Source organism: Ammospiza nelsoni, chromosome 21 (assembly GCF_027579445.1).
Source record: "Ammospiza nelsoni isolate bAmmNel1 chromosome 21, bAmmNel1.pri, whole genome shotgun sequence".
Lineage (NCBI taxonomy): Eukaryota > Metazoa > Chordata > Aves > Passeriformes > Passerellidae > Ammospiza > Ammospiza nelsoni.
Genome location: NC_080653.1, coordinates 6,567,538 through 6,584,724, shown reverse-complemented (window position 1 = coordinate 6,584,724; position 17,187 = coordinate 6,567,538). Strand labels below are relative to the sequence as shown.

General features: G+C 48.9%; 2 protein-coding genes and 2 non-coding genes across 4 annotated transcripts; all 4 read right to left on the bottom strand.

The window, feature by feature from the left end:
- Positions 1-284: 284 nt before the first annotated feature.
- On the bottom strand, positions 285-4,939 carry SUMF2 (sulfatase modifying factor 2). The gene is made up of 9 exons (XM_059486953.1): positions 4,797-4,939; positions 4,393-4,543; positions 3,559-3,673; positions 3,059-3,103; positions 2,319-2,469; positions 2,008-2,063; positions 1,440-1,524; positions 862-1,021; positions 285-507 (listed from the first exon to the last, which is right to left on the bottom strand). The coding sequence occupies exons 1-9, from the start codon at positions 4,849-4,851 to the stop codon at positions 402-404; spliced, it is 924 nt and encodes a 307-aa protein (XP_059342936.1). The 5' UTR covers positions 4,852-4,939; the 3' UTR covers positions 285-401.
- Positions 4,940-5,479: 540 nt separating this feature from the next.
- Positions 5,480-11,374, bottom strand: CCT6A (chaperonin containing TCP1 subunit 6A). Its single transcript, XM_059486855.1, has 14 exons — positions 11,212-11,374; positions 10,877-10,940; positions 10,397-10,531; positions 9,672-9,845; positions 9,421-9,524; positions 8,648-8,758; positions 8,009-8,168; positions 7,740-7,822; positions 7,285-7,381; positions 6,879-7,026; positions 6,509-6,642; positions 6,291-6,393; positions 5,947-6,019; positions 5,480-5,786 (listed from the first exon to the last, which is right to left on the bottom strand). Exons 1-14 carry the CDS (start codon positions 11,343-11,345, stop codon positions 5,714-5,716), a joined length of 1,593 nt encoding a protein of 530 aa, XP_059342838.1. The 5' UTR covers positions 11,346-11,374; the 3' UTR covers positions 5,480-5,713.
- Positions 8,864-8,998, bottom strand: LOC132082831 (small nucleolar RNA SNORA15). Its single transcript, XR_009419877.1, has one exon. It is a non-coding gene; the product is annotated as a small nucleolar RNA SNORA15 (small nucleolar RNA).
- LOC132082832 (small nucleolar RNA SNORA22) lies at positions 9,969-10,099 on the bottom strand. The gene has a single exon (XR_009419878.1). It is a non-coding gene; the product is annotated as a small nucleolar RNA SNORA22 (small nucleolar RNA).
- Positions 11,375-17,187: the final 5,813 nt, after the last annotated feature.

The following is a 17,187-nucleotide window of genomic DNA, read 5'->3' as shown; positions in this document are numbered from 1 at the left end:
AGAGCTGGGACTTCCCAAGGGAATGGGGACTGATTATGACTCCCCTTTCCAGGGATGTGCCCCCATCACTTCCCCCTGGCAGCCCCACCCTGATGGTCACAGAGGGCTCTGGGTGTCTCCTCACTGGGGCTGGAGGTCAGAGCAGCTCTGGCCCAGTCTCACACCTGCACCCCTCTGCTTTACAACAACAGGAGAGCTGGAGCATCTCCCACACCAGAAGGACACTAAAGCAACCCCCCCTTCCTGCCTTCCCAATCACTGCTCCCATCCAGACATGCCAGCACTGAAAAGGTTGAAATTACTTTTAATTTTAGAAACAATTGGGGTTTAATGGAAGTGACAGCTGGGGGTTACTGTTCATCTCCACAGGAGAAAATGCCTCAGGTGTTCCCAGGGAGCCCTCAGAGCTCAGCTTTGCTCTGGCTTTTCCAGGCTGGCACAGGAGGGATGTCGGCAGCACAGCGGAAGCTGAGGTTGTCAGAGGCAGAGTCTGGTGTGTTCCCCATCCTCACAGGGAAAAAGAGACCCAAAATCAGGGATCCTTCCTCATTACACATATCCCAAATATGTTACAACACTCACAACCCTAACTGACCTGCTAGAACAGCCTAAAAACATCTTCCAATTCCCCTGAATTACTTCGGGAAAAGCATTGAGTTATTAATACCTACTGGAAAACACATGATTTGAGAAGCATTTAGGAATGGATTTATAGCAGGGGTGGTTTTAGCCATATTTGTAGTGTGCTCTGCCGACTGCTTCTCAAAAAAAATTGTGTAGGAACAAACAAACATCTTTTAAAATAAAACCAACCCAGAAAAAATCCTTGTGCAGCAGCAGCTGGGCTTTGGCCAGACCTACCTGGTGGTAACACGAGCTCTGTGGTTGGCAGAGCCATCTGCAGTGTCAATCCACGAGGCCCCTCTCAGCACCTGCATCTTCTGAGCCCTGGGTGCCCTTCCTGGAGCTGGGAATTCTGATGCTGTCCATTCCCAGGTGTTTCCCAGCAGGTCATAGAGCCCTGAGATGGTTTTGTGTCAGAATTAGAACAGAATTAGGTATACAAGAAATGTAAATTTGGTGTATGGGAGGGGGAACAACGTTCAAAGGATCATTCAAGAGTGTGGTTTAATGGTGAGGCTGAAGAAATTCCTCACTGTATTTCAAACAGTGCACAAGGACAGGGCAGCCAGAAATGTCCTTGGAATTTTTGTTACACTCCACTGAGTTGCAAAACAACCCAGTTTTAATTAAAAGGAGCTGGTTTGGTGCCTGAAGTGCAGCAGGTGCACCTCAGCCAACTCCAGCCCCAACCATCGATGCTTTCCCTCTACTCCAGACCCCACACATCTAAACTCTGCCCAGCTCCAGGATTTGATAATTAGCATTAATTGAGGGAGCAGCTGCCCTCCCCAGAGCAGGGTGAGGGTGCTGTGTACCGTAGCTGTTCTGGGCAGGGAAGGCTGTCACCGGGGAGACGCCGTGGTAGCCGTCCTCAGCCGTGTCCTCCCGAGGGAAATCACCCTGGGGGAAAAGAGATCCCTCCCAGCAAAGAACCACCCCAGAAAAACCCCAAACCCTGCTCCTCACAGGGCTGTGCCACACTCCAAGTAAGCAAATAACTCTCTGGTGGCAATTTATGTTGGTCAAGAGAGATCAGCTACCTGAAGTTGTCCCAAGTTCCCTCTTCAAACAAATCTATGTGTGAATTTTTGGAAGCAGTAAAATCCTGCTTTCCCAGGGAGGATGGGCTGAGCCTGCTCCCTCTGAGGGTATTGTTACACCCCCCCAGAAGCTCAGTTTCAGTACCCCCAGTGTTTCCCAGGACACCCTCACTCAGTAGCTGAGTGAAACCCCCCCTGAGGACAGCCCAGCATGGATGGGATGATTTTTAGCCCAGCATGGATGGGATGATTTTTAGCCCAGCATGGACGGGATGATTTTTAGCCCAGCATGGATGGGATGATTTTTAGCCCAGCATGGATGGGATGATTTTTAGGACCTTACCTGCCACAGGTTTGTACGGTTTGCCTGGAACTTGTTTCCCCAGGGGTACATCCTTTCTGCCAGGGAGGAAAAGACACTTGTTAGCCCTGGGTCACTCCAGCCAGGCTTTCAGGATTGTCCTCTTCTACTCAGCTTGAGCTACTGAAGTTTGAAATATTTATTTTATGAATTATTAATATTACCACCCTCTCAGGCCAAAAGAGGTGGTTCAAGCCCCCTTCAAATCAACATCTGACAACATCCCTGGAGGGAGGGTTGGATCTGGTGGAACCAACAGCACTCCATGCCTGCTCAGAGCTTGTGCTACGTACGCTGCAGTCCTCCCCTGGCAGCAAACTCCCACTCCTCCTCCGACGGGAGCCGCTTCCCCTGCCAGGCACAGAAGGCCTGAGCATCGTTCCAGCTCACGTGCAGCACGGGGTAATCCAGCCTGTCCTTGATGCTGGAGCCAGGGCCTGAGGGCTGGCAGGGATTGAAGCAGACCGGAATTAATTTTATACAGTTTTCATTACAAAGGGAATGAGGGGTGGAAGAGACGAAAGGATGGAAAATGGTTTTTCACTTATTTTTAGTCAATAAGGTTCAGCACACACAACACACGAACTACCAGCATGGGGAGGAGTCACCACACCAGGATTTTACCACACCATGATTTTACCACAGCAGGATTTTATTACATCCAGATTTTACTACACCAGGATTTTACCACACCAGGATTTTACCACAGCAGGATTTTATTACATCCAGATTTTACTACACCAGGATTTTACCATACCAGGATTTTACTCACACCAGGATTTTATCACATCAGGGTTTTACCATACCAGGATTTTACCACACCAAGACTTTACCACACCAGGATTTTATTACATCAAGATTTTATCACACCAGGATTTTATTACATCAAGATTTTACCACACCAGGATTTTATCACACCAGAATTTTACCTTTACAAAAGGGCTGCAGAAGGGAAATCACCTTACTACACCAGGATTTTATCACACCAGAATTTTACCATACCAGGATTTTATCACACCAGGATTTTACTCACCTGTCTCCAAAAAGCCTTCTCGATGGGCAGCCACCACGGGGCTGACTGGGGAAAGAAATGACACCAGGATTAAAACTGAACTGGTGACACCTGGACTGGTGACACCGTCCCACAGCAGGGTGTGTTAGTCAGGAAATGCTGCAGTTTGAGCTGGGTTATCACAGACATTTGGATGCTGCCTTCCCACAGAGCAGAGGCTTTTAAAAGTGAAAACAGATCAAGAGGCTCATGCTGTTCAGTTTTTCTATATTAAAGTTGGATTATTGAAGTACTTTGAAACACATTTTACTTCCTCCCAGCTCCCTGGAGCCCAGACAGACAGCTCACAGAGCATGGAAATAGAGGAGCACATGAATCAACCCCAGCTCAATCCTGCTGAGGTTCAAAAGCAAAACAACCCCAGATTAAAGAAAAACCTCTGAGAACAGCAGGCTCTGCAAAGAGGCAGCTGCTCCTCAGTGGAAAAGCAACACCAAACTCATCATAGGATTCACATTTACCTCCAGTTTTTGGGTGACTTTTTTTTTCAGCTCTTCAGATACGAAATCCTCAAAGACAAAGCTCCAGCCAAATGCTTCTGCTTCTGTTTTGTATTTCTTTTCTCTAACAAACTCCCTGGCATAAACACAACACGCTCTGGGTAAGAGTTCTTCAAGCTCTGCCTCACAAATCTGTTCATGCAACGAGTTCAGAGCAAGGCAAAATGTACAAAACTTACAGACCCCCCAGCTCCAGATGGTTTAATTTAGATTTAACAGATAAAACAGTCCAGGGAGCATCTTTGCACAGATTTGTTAATTTTTATGTCACCTGTGCAGGTAAACGCAGCCTGCACTCAGGTTTCTGTAATTGTGGAGAGAAAAAATCCCTTAAAAGCCAATAAAAGCTGTGGCTGCTGTTGGTGGAATAGGAGAAGAAGAGAGGGAGAGGGGAGAAAAGAGAAGAGAAGAGAAGAGAAGAGAAGAGAAGAGAAGAGAAGAGAAGAGAAGAGAAGAGAAGAGAAAGAATAGGGAGAGGAAAAGGACAGGAGGAGGAGGAGAAGAAAAAAGGAAGAGAGGAGGAGAAGAGGAGAAAAAAAGGAAGAGGAGGAGATGAAAAAAAGAAGAAAAAAAAGAGGAAAGAGAAGGACAAAAAAAAGGAAATAAAAGTGTGCTTGCAAGCTACACCACCACGATGGCTCAGCTTGCACCTGTGACAGTGATTTCCTATTGACAGACACATTTTTTTCCAATGAGCACCCAAGCATTGGCTTTCAGATTGCCAGGAACCACCTCCAGAACAGAACAGCTCGCACCACATCTGGCCCTGCCCTCCCCACAGCCACCCGAGCTCACCTGAAGTCCCTGTTTGTCACCGGGTGTTTGTCCAGAGCAAAGGGCTTCACTGTCACCTCCCTGGCGGGCTCCTCCTCGCCGCTCCTCTGCAGGGACCCCATCTGGAAGGTGCCCCCGGGCAGCTGCACCATGCTCCCATCCTCTGCGAGCGCTGGAAAGGCACAAATTCAGTACAAACTTCATTTAAAAACACTGGCCAGGCGCAGATACTGACGGGATGTCCCTGCGTGTGCTGGAAGGGGTGATGACAGCGATCGATGTCCGCATTTAAAATCCCATTGTCGGGAGGGGAGCGATCCCAGGCTGGGGCAGCAGCAGGGACTCCGGGAGGGCGATGCCAGGGGGGATTTCGGGGGTGCCATGGGAGGATTTTAGGGGTTCCGGGGGGATGTCGGGGCTCTCACCGCGCTGAGCCCCCAGCACCCCGCAGCACAGCAGCACCAGCCCCGCCGCTCCCATCCCGGAGCCGCGGAGGAGCCGCGGGCCCGACCCGGAGGCGCTGCGGGCTCGGGAAGCGCTTCCGGGGCAGCGCTTCTGTAAGAACGGGGATTTCTGTCCCTCCCCGGGAGCTAAAACTGCCGAGCACCGGAGCCACAGCAGCCCTCCCATACAAGGGAGGCGTTTTTTGGGTGTTTGAAAGGGTTTTTTTAAGGTTTTGTGTATGACAGAGGAAGGAGATTACTCTTAACACAAAGCACCGCTGGTTTTAGGGAAAATCATTCCATTCCCCTGCCACGAACCCACTGGAAGCTCTGCCCAGACCTCCTCTGGCACTGATTATCCTTAAATAACGTAGAAGCATCACTATTAAAAACCCAACCCTTAAAACAGGTCCTTCAGCCCCCCCCCAAGCCATTCTGCAGTGAACTCAGTTTTATTCATAAGCAAGTACAAAACTATTTAGTGATTGCCTTAATCCAGTTTTTAAAATTTACTGAACAAATTCCAGATCTGATCCCACCCTGTTCCCACAGCAGCAGCAGCAGTAATTTCACAAGTGTTGAGTAGTAATTTCACAAAATTGCCAAGGGTAGGACTCAGGAGTGCAGCCCCCACTGCAGAAGGTTTAAAGAACAGACACCCAAAGCACAGAACAGAACAGTTTATTGGGTAAAAATGGAAAGCAACTGCAGCCACACAGTTCAGTGAAATCAAAAATAAATAACTCCTTTTTAGAGCCAAATCTTTGATTAAGTTGCTGAGATTTTGGGTGGCCGTGTTTTCAAGGGGGCTGCCCCTCATGGCAGAGTGACTCCACCACAGCCAGGACAGGGCCCTGGGCTGGATTCCCTGGAGAAATTCCACAGGGAGCAGCTCCAGCTCAGCCCTTCAGGGAGGACATCCCAGCTCTCATGATTTCATCCACCAGGAGAATGTTGCTGGCAATCACCGTGCTGGAAACAGGAAAACAGCAAAGAAATATTGTTACAATTGCCAAACTCAGCTTCATTTTTGTGCTTCAAGATATCTTCCTGTACATGGGACCCCCAGTTTTTCATCACCTGAACACACACACACAGAGTAATGTCACAAGTGAAATCCTGCCAGCCTTACCATGAATGAAGCAGCTGCTTTTTGACATTGTAATTATCCCAGATTCCAGCTGCTGCAGCCACCATGGGCTCCCCTGCAATGGAAGTGAAGAGCCTTTAAAAATCAGCTCACACAGAGACTTTCTGCTGGCTGACATCTGATATCCCTCACTGCATCCAACTGTGTGGTTTATCCTCTAAAAACCTCAAATCAGCACACACTGAACTACAGCAGCCTGACTGCCAAGGCTTCTGTGCAGCTTTTTATCAATAAAGATAAATCTTTCTGCACTCAGAGCCCTCTGTGCTTCAGAGCTGAGCCAGGTTCTTACTGGAGCATCAGCCTGTGGCTGAGGGAGTCCTTACCAGTGTTGAGATCAACCCCAGTGAGCTGCCCTGACTCCATGTGCTCTGCCTGGACCTTCACCAGCGTCTCCTGGGGATCATAGCCCGAGTTCTGGGCAAGCACCTGGCACAGAACAGAGGGATTGGTTTCATTTTGCTGATTACAGAGCCCTGCAGCAGAAAAAGCACTGAGTCTGTGTGTGCTTTAAAGCCAATTTATCACCCAGAACTCCTTTTACCTTAGGAATGATGAGCAGAGCATCAGCAAAAGCCTGAACTCCCAGCTGGGCTCTTCCTTTCACGTTGGGTTTGTGTTTCACAAGAGCATTGGCTACTGCCACCTCCAGAGCCCCTGCTCCTGGCACCACACATCCTGCAAGGGAACATCACCTGTTTCAGTTTAAACTGCTCATTTTTAGTGCAGTTTGATCTCTTCCCTCTGTACCCTGCACCTGAACAGGTGAGTAATCAACCCAGAACTATAAAATCACCTCACCCTGAGCTCAGGCTTGGATTGGAGCAGGAACCAAGGGGGCTGGATACAGAATTCCCTAATTTTGGGATGAGCTTCTACACACCTTCATGATGATGAACAGGGAGGGCACTCACCATCCTCAATGGCGTTTTTCACAGCCCGCAGCCCATCCCTCACTGCATCCTTGATCTGGGTCAGCGTGTGCTTGTTGGGGCCCCTGATGAGCAGGGTCACCGAGCGGGGGTTCTCACACTTCTCAATGAAGGTGTACTTCTCCTCCCCCTGGGGAAAACAGCATCAGGTTTGCCTGTCAGCCACTTGCTTCAGCAATTTGTGTACACAAATTAATAAACTGGATTCTGTCAGGCTGGGTTCTGCACTGACAGCACTTCAAGAAGTGATGAGAAGCAGCAGAACTTTATTTCTGTTTTCTCAGCCTGTGACAGGAGCAAACACCCAGGCAGATGTTCACATCCAAGTGGATTTTAAGTGTTTTATTTCACTACTCCAGCTTTACCCTTCCAACACTCGGTCACTCACCAGGGTGTACTCATAGACAAGCCCTGCGTGTCCCAGGCAGTCAGGAGTGAGATCCTCCACAGAGTTCATGGCAGTGCCACCACAGGCCAGGGTCAGTCTGACAGAGAACAGGCACAGCTCAGCTTTATGTTCAATAAAACCCAAAATCACTGCAGTATTTCAGCATGCAGATCCTAGGTTTGCAACAGTTTGGTTTTGTTCATGGAAGAGCTCTTTAAAAAACTGACTTGTAGAATTAAGGCTCCTCTGTAGGTGTCTGCATTTAAAGTATCCCGAGAGCTCAAACTGCCCTTTCTGCACTTTGTCCAAACTGCCCTGAGTTACACCAGAAGAGCTGAACAGATTGAAGTGGAATTTTTAGTCAAGCCTTTAAAGATGGATTTAAGCCAGACTTGACTGACTGTCTCAGTTTGGAAGAGCAGATTATTGTATTCTCTCCTCTCCCCAAAACTGACCTTTCCATGTTCCTCCTTTTAGCTCTCCTCAAAGCAACAATTCCTTCTTTGGCAAGGGCATCCAAGGAAAATGGGTCAATTCCCTGCAAACACAAAGGGACCATCAGCATAAGGACAAAGCTAAAATCACCTCCTCTCTCTCTGACACAAGATCTTCCTCAAGGCTCAGAGAAGATCTCAAGTAGGAACTGTACATATTCAGAATTATCAGCCTAAATTTAGCTAATTCTAGCACTTCAAATAATTTTTAGTTATTCTCTTCATCTCACCTTCTGGTTGATCACAACAAATCCTTTGTCTGAGTCGCCACAGACTTTTCTTTTCAACTCTATGATTTTGTTGACTCTGTCTTCAATGAACTTTCTTTCTGCTTTCACCAACTTCTCCCTCTCCTCAGCACTTTTGTAGAAGAATCCAGAGCTCACCTCCCTGAAGGGGAAAAAAAAACCCCACAAAAATGCAGTGAGAAAATTTCCTCTCTGCTGTAGAAATAAACTGGAGCATAAGGAATGAGCATAATGAATGTTTCTTCAGTAACATACTGAAGAAATCAACCCAGAACAAACCAGTCCCTCCAACCCACACTGATGTTCTGCTCTCTGGTTCAGAGCTTTTCCACTTCAAAAAATAAGGCAGATGCTTGAAACTGAGAGAACTCTGAAGTGTATTAATGTGTTTGCTCTACAATATCAAATTGTGCCCAAGAAAGGAAGGACTTTCAACCTTTCTGTGATCATACAACAAAATAAAACCCACTGTGAAGCTCTGCCTCTCACAGATTTGCTCACTCTCCACCTTTCCCAAAAGGGCTGCAGAAGGGAAATCACCTTTCCCCTTCAGTCTTGGCTGGTATTTAAGCACATTTTAAATCAAAGTCCTCAGGACAGGAGCATGTGCTGGGTACTCACGTTTTCTCATACTCCAGAGACACATTACAGGTAAGGATAAAAGCATCTTCCACTCTTTTCTTCATGTCAGGGTGGCGAGCTCCATGATCCAGCACCAGCCCCCTGATCAGCCTGCAAGGTTAAAAACCCCTCTGGGTGTCCATGGACACAAACACAGGGTTCCATGGAGCGTGAGAGTGGAACTGCTCCAGCCCAAACTGCCTGGGCACTGCTGGGTGATGTGCTCCCCTCCCAAGGGCATGCTCATCCCATCAAAAAGCACACCAGGCACAGTGGGAAAAAGGAATTTGCTCTGGCATGGTGTCTGACTGCACCAGCTATGAGGAAAGCTAGGGCAGAATTCATCCATGCACTGAGGGAAAGGGAAATCCTATGGAATACCCAATCCACAACCCAGTTTCCATTTACCAAATGCTGCTTTGTATTTAACAGATGCCAACCTAAAGCATTATCAAGCCACAGACACTAAGAAAAATGAGTATTTATCCAACATTGTTAAGCCAGCGAGGTTCTTTGCTATTTAGTAATTTCATTAAGGAATCAATTCAGTGAGTGAGAAACTTCTGACAGATTTAAGTCAGACTTGACTGACTGTCTCAGTTTGGAAGAGCAATTATTGTAACCTCTCCCTCATAAAGTTATTTATGGCTGAAATTTGTATTTCAACTTTTCAGTGGCAGCTTTAGGACACCCTAAAAAGAAACCAAAACCCCTCAGGCTCCTCAAAGCTCAGGGTCCCATTAAATTGAAGCCCAAGGATCCTCCAGACTTACGTGGTGTCTGTCTCTGATTTGTGCTTCATCTCCATGATTTCCACCATGTACAGGTCAATGGGCTCCCCTGGTTTTCTGACTGTCAGGACAGAATCTACCACAGCCTGCAGAACAGGGGAGGGAAACATCCCAAAATCACCATCAGTCTTCCAAAGTGCAAGTTTACATCTTTCACACTTAAAATTATAATTGCAGCACTTCCACAGCTGGCTCTCTTCACCCACAGAGGCAGAGGTGACAGGGACACTCACCTCTGTCAGGATGTCAGCAAGCTCAGCGTGCACTTTAGTCCTGAGGGATGTCCTGGCAACATCAATGAGGGTCTCCCTGTCCATCTCCTTGGACACTTTGACCTGATCCAAAACCTCAAGTGCTTTTTCCTTGGCAATCTCAAATCCTTCTGCTACTATCCTAGGGTGCAAACCCTAAGGCAAGGGAAGAGAGATCATTAGACAATGGAAGATAAAATGGCTCTTTTTGCACAAACAGAACCTGTGGTTTCAACATTCCAAGGAATGGCAAAGCACAGGGAATATGCTGCCCAGGCCATGTGTTCTGTCCTTCTGAATACATGTAAAAGGAATGGAAATCCTTCCAATGCAGAGGAAAAGCACAGATTAATTTAGCACAGACTGAAACCAAGGGAACTACAAAGCACACTTGGGTGTTCGCTGTGCAATATCCACGTTTACCTGCCCTCAGGGAGGAGCTCCTGTCAAACACTCCAGAAGTGTTTTCAGTCCCACAAAACAAAGTAACAGCAGGTATCACCCAAAACCTCAAAAGCTACAGTATCCACAACAAGTGGGTTTGATTTTGAACACGGTTTTAATCCTCTCCTCCAGCTTTTCCCCGTTTTTACAACTTCTCATTTTAAGCAGAACAATGTATTTATGCTCCACTCCTGTTAAACATTTAACAAAAAAAGCCCACTGAAGGTTTCAACTTGCCCACCTATGAAACACTGCATACACACCTCAGAAATATAAAGATCTGCCTGCTTTAGGAGCTCTCCAATGATGAGGACATTTGAGGTGGTGCCATCTCCAGTGATGTCATCTTGTGCTGTTGCTACTTTTGCTATCAAGGAGGCCGTGGGGTGTTGGATTTGCTAGACAAAAATAAGAAGATGAGCAGTTAAGTGGTACAGCAAACGAAAATCCGAGACCAGAAGAAATGAAGAAAGAACTAAGAAAGAACTGAAGGCGATGTTCTGAAGGTTTACCCTAACTGTTTTGCTACTCCTTTGGCTGATTATTTTACTCATTCCGTTTGTATTTTTAACATTATTTTCTTTGCAGTATTGCCTCAACCTGCATTTATTTCTCCACCCTCCTCCCAAGGCGCATTTTGCTCCAATGGATTGGGGTGGCTGGGGCAGGGGGGACGCGATTCCCCCTCACCCAAAGGCGCTCGTCCCTCCCTAAACCCCCTGCTCGGAGCAGCCCCAGCTCACCATTTCCTGCAGCAGCACGTTGCCATCTTTGGTCAGCTTGATGTCTCCGGAGCCCGACACGAGCCTGCGGGCGGCACGGGCGGGTGAGCAGCGCCAACACACGTGTGAGGCCGCGGGCCCGCCCCGCTCCTTCCCCATCCATTCATCCATCCCACCCCGGCCCCAAAACACGTGCGGGGCCGCCCGCTCCTTCCCATCCCTCCATCCCTGAGCACGGACCCCTCCCGCCTCCGCCTTTGTTCCCCTCCCGGCCCCGCCGCTTCCCCTCACGCCTCCCCTCAGGCCGTGCTCCCCCCCAGCCCCACCCGCGGCGAGAGGCGCGGGGGCTCCCTCACATCTTCATGGTGCCCTTGGGGCCCAGGTTGGTCCTCAGCACGTCCTGCAGCCCGCGGGCCGCGCTGATGTTGACGGCCAGCGCGGCCTGGGCACGGGCCACCTCGGCCTTGGGGTTGAGCGCCTTCACCGCCATGACTGCGCTCCGCTCTGGGCCGCGCCGGCGGGGCGGAGCACCGCGGTCCCGCCTCCTGCCCGCCTCTTCTAGAACACTCCGGGCTCGCCCATTGGCTGCCCATCGCGAAGCAGCGTTTCTATTGGTTAATATGCCTGTCGCTCATCCCGGCTGCTCCCGCCGCCAAGGCGTCCCGGTTTTCATTGGTTCGTTGGCGCGCTAGCCGCGCTCCCATTGGCTGCAGAGCCTGTCGCTCCGCCTAGTCCCGCCCCTCCGTGCGTCTGAGGCGCGGGCGTGGCACCGCCCTCAGAGAGGATTGTGAGGGGAGCCCGGGGCCGGTGTGGGCGTGTGTGAACGGGCGGGGATGGTCGGTGCTTAATCCGCCTTCTGATATCTCGGACGCTCCCAGCAACTCCGCAGAACCGTCAGAATAAATAATTAAACCCAGTGATTTCACATTAGACCGATAAAATTAATAGTTTAGTGGCGTGGATTAATAATCAATGGTTCTTGGTTAAATTCGGGATTGAAGTTAATAAAAACGCATTTTCTCATAGCCCACAAGCTGATGTATAGGGAGCCGAGCCCTCCATAGCCCCCAGTGCACACCCTCTGCCCGGGGCTTTCCTGGACTGAATCCCTCCCGGGGGTTCTGAGGATGGGGATGGTCCCTCCCAAGGCCATGCAGAGGTTTCTGTCTAGAATAAAACCAGCAATATTATTGCCAAGACAACCTCGGTGGGTGCTGAAACATTTTCCCTACGCAGCCTGTCAGGGCTCACTCCCAATATTTGTGTCTTTGGACTCTGAAATGGAAAGACAAGTGAGTTTCCCTGGAGAGGAGCTGAAGAAGGAGCTCCCGCCATGGTCCCTCACACCCTGCGGGCACCGATTGCACCAGGCTTGAATCCCAAATTGCTCCGTCTGGGCTTGTCCCCTCCAACACCCACACGGCAACACCGGGTGTGACACAACCTCTTCTGATTCCAGGTGTTGCATGAGGCCCCACAATAATCCCCAGGCAGTTCCCTGTGCTCTGCAGCCCAGCTGCTCCAGAGGCTGCTGACCACAGGCACAATAGCCCTGAGGTCAGAATTTTGTCAGAATTTGGTGCAGGGAAGGCAGAGACCCTTCCCCAACCCTCTCCCACCAGGTGTGAAGATGCCCAGAGAAGCTGGAAGTGTCCAAGGCCAGGGTGGACCGGGCTTAGAGCAACCTGGGATAGTGGAAAGCATTCCTGCCCATGGCTGAAACAAGATGCTCTTTAAGTTCCCTTCCAACCAAACCTATGGATTCTATGAAATCCTTCCCTCTCCATCTCACTTTTTGCAGCAGGGGGCTCTGGATGCAGCCCTGGATTGCTCCAGCAGTGCAGTGAGCTGGATGTATTTCCACACCATCTCCAGGAGTAAAGCCTGAGCCTGCTGCTGGGCCCAGTTTTGCTGCTTTTGGGGGAGCTTGATGGGAAATGCCAGTGTCAGGTGTCAGGGCAGCCTGGCTGGGCTTGGCTGCAGGCTGTGGCACCTGCTTTGGGTGAGGATCTCAGGTTTCTGGGCAAAATGCCACGCTGTGCTCAAGAGGAGGACTCCCACATGGGGCCTGTCTGTCTCCCTGGAGGGACAGCTGCTGATATCATTGGGATTGTGGTTTTTTAATGTTTTAGGTGGTGTTTGGACATCCTGCAAGTTTGGAGCCCTATTGTTGAGCAGTGTCTTGTGAAATATTTTGACGCTGGCTCCAATGGAGTGGCTGGGCTTTCTCCTCTGTGGTTGCAATCATTAGAAATAAACATTAAACATTGCAAAATGCAGGGAATCACAGTTGTCATTTCAATGTTAGCTCTGGAACTCTGTTAAAATGTTGTCTGCACTTCACTGGGATGCTGAAACCATAACAAAACAAACCACCAAACCTGGCCCAAGGCTGCTGTGCAAATAGCTAAAATGCAATGTCCAGTTAAAACACCCCGATCCCCTGCTCTGCCCTGGATTCTGGAACTCCCAGATCAAATATTTTCTAGCTCTTGCTTCTCTGGTTTGTTATTTTTTTGCTTGTTCCTCTCAGGGCTGTTCTCAGCAGAGGGCAGCCTTGTCAAACCCATCCCAGGCTTGTTAAATTTCATGTTTTCCTTGCTGATGCCTATGGAAAGGCAGGAATTGCCCATCCTAAAACATTTGTGGGGGTAGCAGTGATGTGGGCCAGATTCAGGTTTGTGAGAGGAATTATTTCTGCTGGAAAATAGAGAGAAAATTTAGTTTTGAGATTTTTTTTTTTTAGGACCAGAAGGGGGAAAAGGGAAAAGCTGCTTTCAAAGACATCCTAATCCTCCATGCAGGTGGTTTCTGCTGGTTTTTTTTTTTTTTTTGTAAAAATTGAGAGGTTCTGTAGTGACATACCAGAGCTGGGTACTGTGTTTGTATTTTCCTGAGCATCCACCTACAGCTCCCAGGCAGAGCTGTGTGTTTCCTTGCTGGCTCACATTCCTCAGGATAGTTATTTTGTGTTATAGTAACATTTCTCATGAGCATCTCCACATTAAAATCCCATTTTGCAGCATTTTTCAGCCATCAAGACAAGCTTTTTTCCCTTTTTTTTTCCAGCCTTGGCTGTAGAATTGTTCTATTTGTTTTTTATGTGTAATGAAAATAAAGGGCAAATGCTTACCAGACTTAAATTGCCCTATGAATTCAATGGATTACACCAGGTTAAAATCAAAATATTTAACTAAATTAAAGCCAACATGTCCATTAAACTAAGCCAAATAAAGGCAACATCCTTCATGAAATATTCAGCAACAATTCTCTTAGTCAAGCCAGGCACTGCTTATCTTGGCAAAAACCCCTCTGAGATTCTCAGTAAAAGCCATTTTCTTTCATCTTTATCAAGATGGGTTTTCCTTTAACCTTATTCACAGAAATGATTTCTAAATCTGCTTTGAACAACATCCTGTCCTGCCACGATAAAGCTGACAAACAGCACTGGGCTGCTGATCCCTGGCACAGGGGCTTGGTCCCATCTTCTCCCGACTCAAGAAGCTCCTGAGAGATGATCCTGTCATGTACTGAGAAATTCTGAAAAAGCATAAAGGGAGGAGGGGCACAAAAGGTGATGGGATTTAATTAATAAATGGAATTTTGAGGGGTGACACTGCCAGGATGGCAGAATAGGTCATGCACAGAGCATGACTGGAGCACCCAGCGGTGCAGAACAGACGGGCAGCAGTCACAGGACTCCTGGCACAAGTGGACAAAAGCAGCTAAATCAGCTAAATCAGCTTTTCTTAACCTTGAACCAAACAACTCCTGGCCTGGCACTATCCCATTGTCCAAGCCACGGCAGTGAGCAAGGGAAGCTCTTCCGTGGGATGCCAAAACACAAGCACAGGCAGCTTTGGCCATTTTTCCACAGCTTTTGGGGACACAACACAGAGCCTTTTCCCACGCCTTTTCCCTTTGCTGTCGAGCTTTTGCCAGCTTTGGATGGGATTTGTGTGTGTAACTTCACTCAGGGATGCACTAACAGCTCAAGCCAAGAGGAGATATTGGAATTTTAAATTCCTGAAAGGCGGCTGTAGTCAGGTGGGGTTGGTCTCTTTTCCCAGGCAGCACTGACAGAAGGAGAGGACACAGCCTTAAGCAGTACCAAGGAAAATCTGGGTTGGATGTGAGGAAAAAGTTTTTTACAGAAAGGGTGATAATGTTCTGGAATTGCTGCCTGGGGAGGTGGTGGAGTGCCCATCCCTGGGTGTGTTTAAAACAAGCCTGGATGTGGCACTGGGTGCCAGGGTTTAGCTGAGGTGTTGGGGCTGGGTTGGACTCCATGATCTTGAAGGTCTCTTCCAACCTGGTCATTCTGTGAATTCTGGGAATTTTGGGACTGGGGAGGTGGTGGAGTCCCCATCTCTGGATGTGTTTAACAAAGCCTGGATGTGGCACTGGGTGCCAGGGTTTAACAAAGCCTGGATGTGGCACTGGGTGCCAGTGTTTAACAAAGCCTGGATGTGGCACTGGGTGCCAGGGTGTAGCTGAGGTGTTGAGGCTGGGTTGGACTCGATGATCTTGAAGGTCTCTTCCAACCTGGTCATTCTGTGATCGCAGCTCATAAATCCTCCCTTCTCTCCCGAAAACAGGAGATCTCCTCGCTGATTTCAGCCAGGAGAAGCTCCCGATTGCCGCTGCCCGGAGCTGCCCGTGAGGGCCGAGCGAGCCCCCCGCGCCCGCCGCTCCCTGCCCGGCCCGGCCTGGCCGGCTCCTCCCCTGGCCCGGGGCGGTCACACCTCTGCCGCCCTCGCTGGCAGCGAACAGCTTGCCCCGCTCTGCTCCCATGTGTGCGAGCACCTCAAACAAACCCCCCGGGCCGCCTGACTCAGCGCTTTATCAGGGGCCGAGCGGCAAAATGCGGCTGTCGTCCAGCGCAGCCCGTGCGCGGGGTTTGTGCCGCTGAGGGCTCAGCTGATCCCTCCCTGCCAGGCGCAGCCCGGAGCCTCCCGGCGGCAGCAGCAGCCGCGGCCGCTTCCCTTCTGTATCCTGTAAGTCACCGGGATCGTGCTTTTCTCGCAGCTCGGAAGGGGTTGGAGTTTGGCTCGCGGCTCCATAACACAAGGGGGGTTTTTCCAGCAGGGAAAACGAGGAGGATCTTGTGCCTTGTGCTGCCCGGCTGGTTTATAACAGCAGCGTGAATGAATGATGCAATCGGGCACGGGGGGAGCAGCGGCGTTTTGGCAGCAGGGGCGAGAGGGGATTGGAGAGTTGGGAGGTGGATGTCAACATCCTACAGGTTCCTTCTGCCCTTTTTCACCTGCTTTTCGCGAGGTGTTTGAATGAGTTCGCTGTGAGGCACTGCTGTGCAGAGAATCGTGCGGAGCTGCGAGCAGCTCATCTCTTGACTCGCAGGCAGCTTTGTGCCACTGCCTTTACAAACCGAGCAGGAGGTTAAAGCAAAACCCAAAATGAAATAGAAAATCCAGGAGGTTTAACAAAAAACCTAAAAAAATGAAGAAAACCCAGGAGATTAAGGACTGAGTTTTCCTATTCTCAGCCTGCAAGCCACAGAAAGTTATGTGTGGATGAGTCGAACTTCTAAAACTTTTATAAAACACAAACACAATGTGCTTAAATATAACTAATCTGCTTAAATGTATCAGCTTTCCTCTAAAGCTTTCAAGACGTTGCTAATTCTGAGGATGAAAGCTCAGCACAGAAAAGCTTTGCCACTGTATTATTCCCATTTTACAGACACAGAACTGGAAACAATGAGGATTAAGTGGTTTGTTTCAACTCATACCATGGAAACACTCCTGGGAATGTTCTTAGAAGCTGTAGGAGGAAAAGGTCCTGAAAAAAACTTTCAAGAACTATTTTCTCCAAATCCTTTGCTCTGAGCAGCAGTTTCCCTTCAAGGCAAAATAAACAGTTTAATGTGGTTGAACTTCTGTTAATGTTCAATGTTAAATGGGGAAGTGAATCAGAAATTGTTTGCAAACAAGGATATTCCTGAGTGCTGGGTAATATTTCATTAAGATTCACTTAATCTTCATTTTAAACAGCAATAAATGTGATCGTCATGCAAAGTGGCAGCGTGGCAGCACTTGTGAAAGCTGAAATATGACAACAAGGGAGGTTTAGTCACAATGAGGGGTTTGAGATCTCATCAGAACCTTGCAGCCCCAGAACAGCTGCAGTTCTGAGCACCACTCACTGCTCCCATTGCATTTCCACATTACCTATGGATACAGAGGATGGGGCAGCTTTTCCCCATGAGGCAAGTGCCCTTTGAAGGGACAGCAAACAGAGAGGATTTCAGTTGTTTTCCTTTCCCATGTGCTCTTACATAATTCCCCTGTTTGTGACTCCACCCTGTCTAT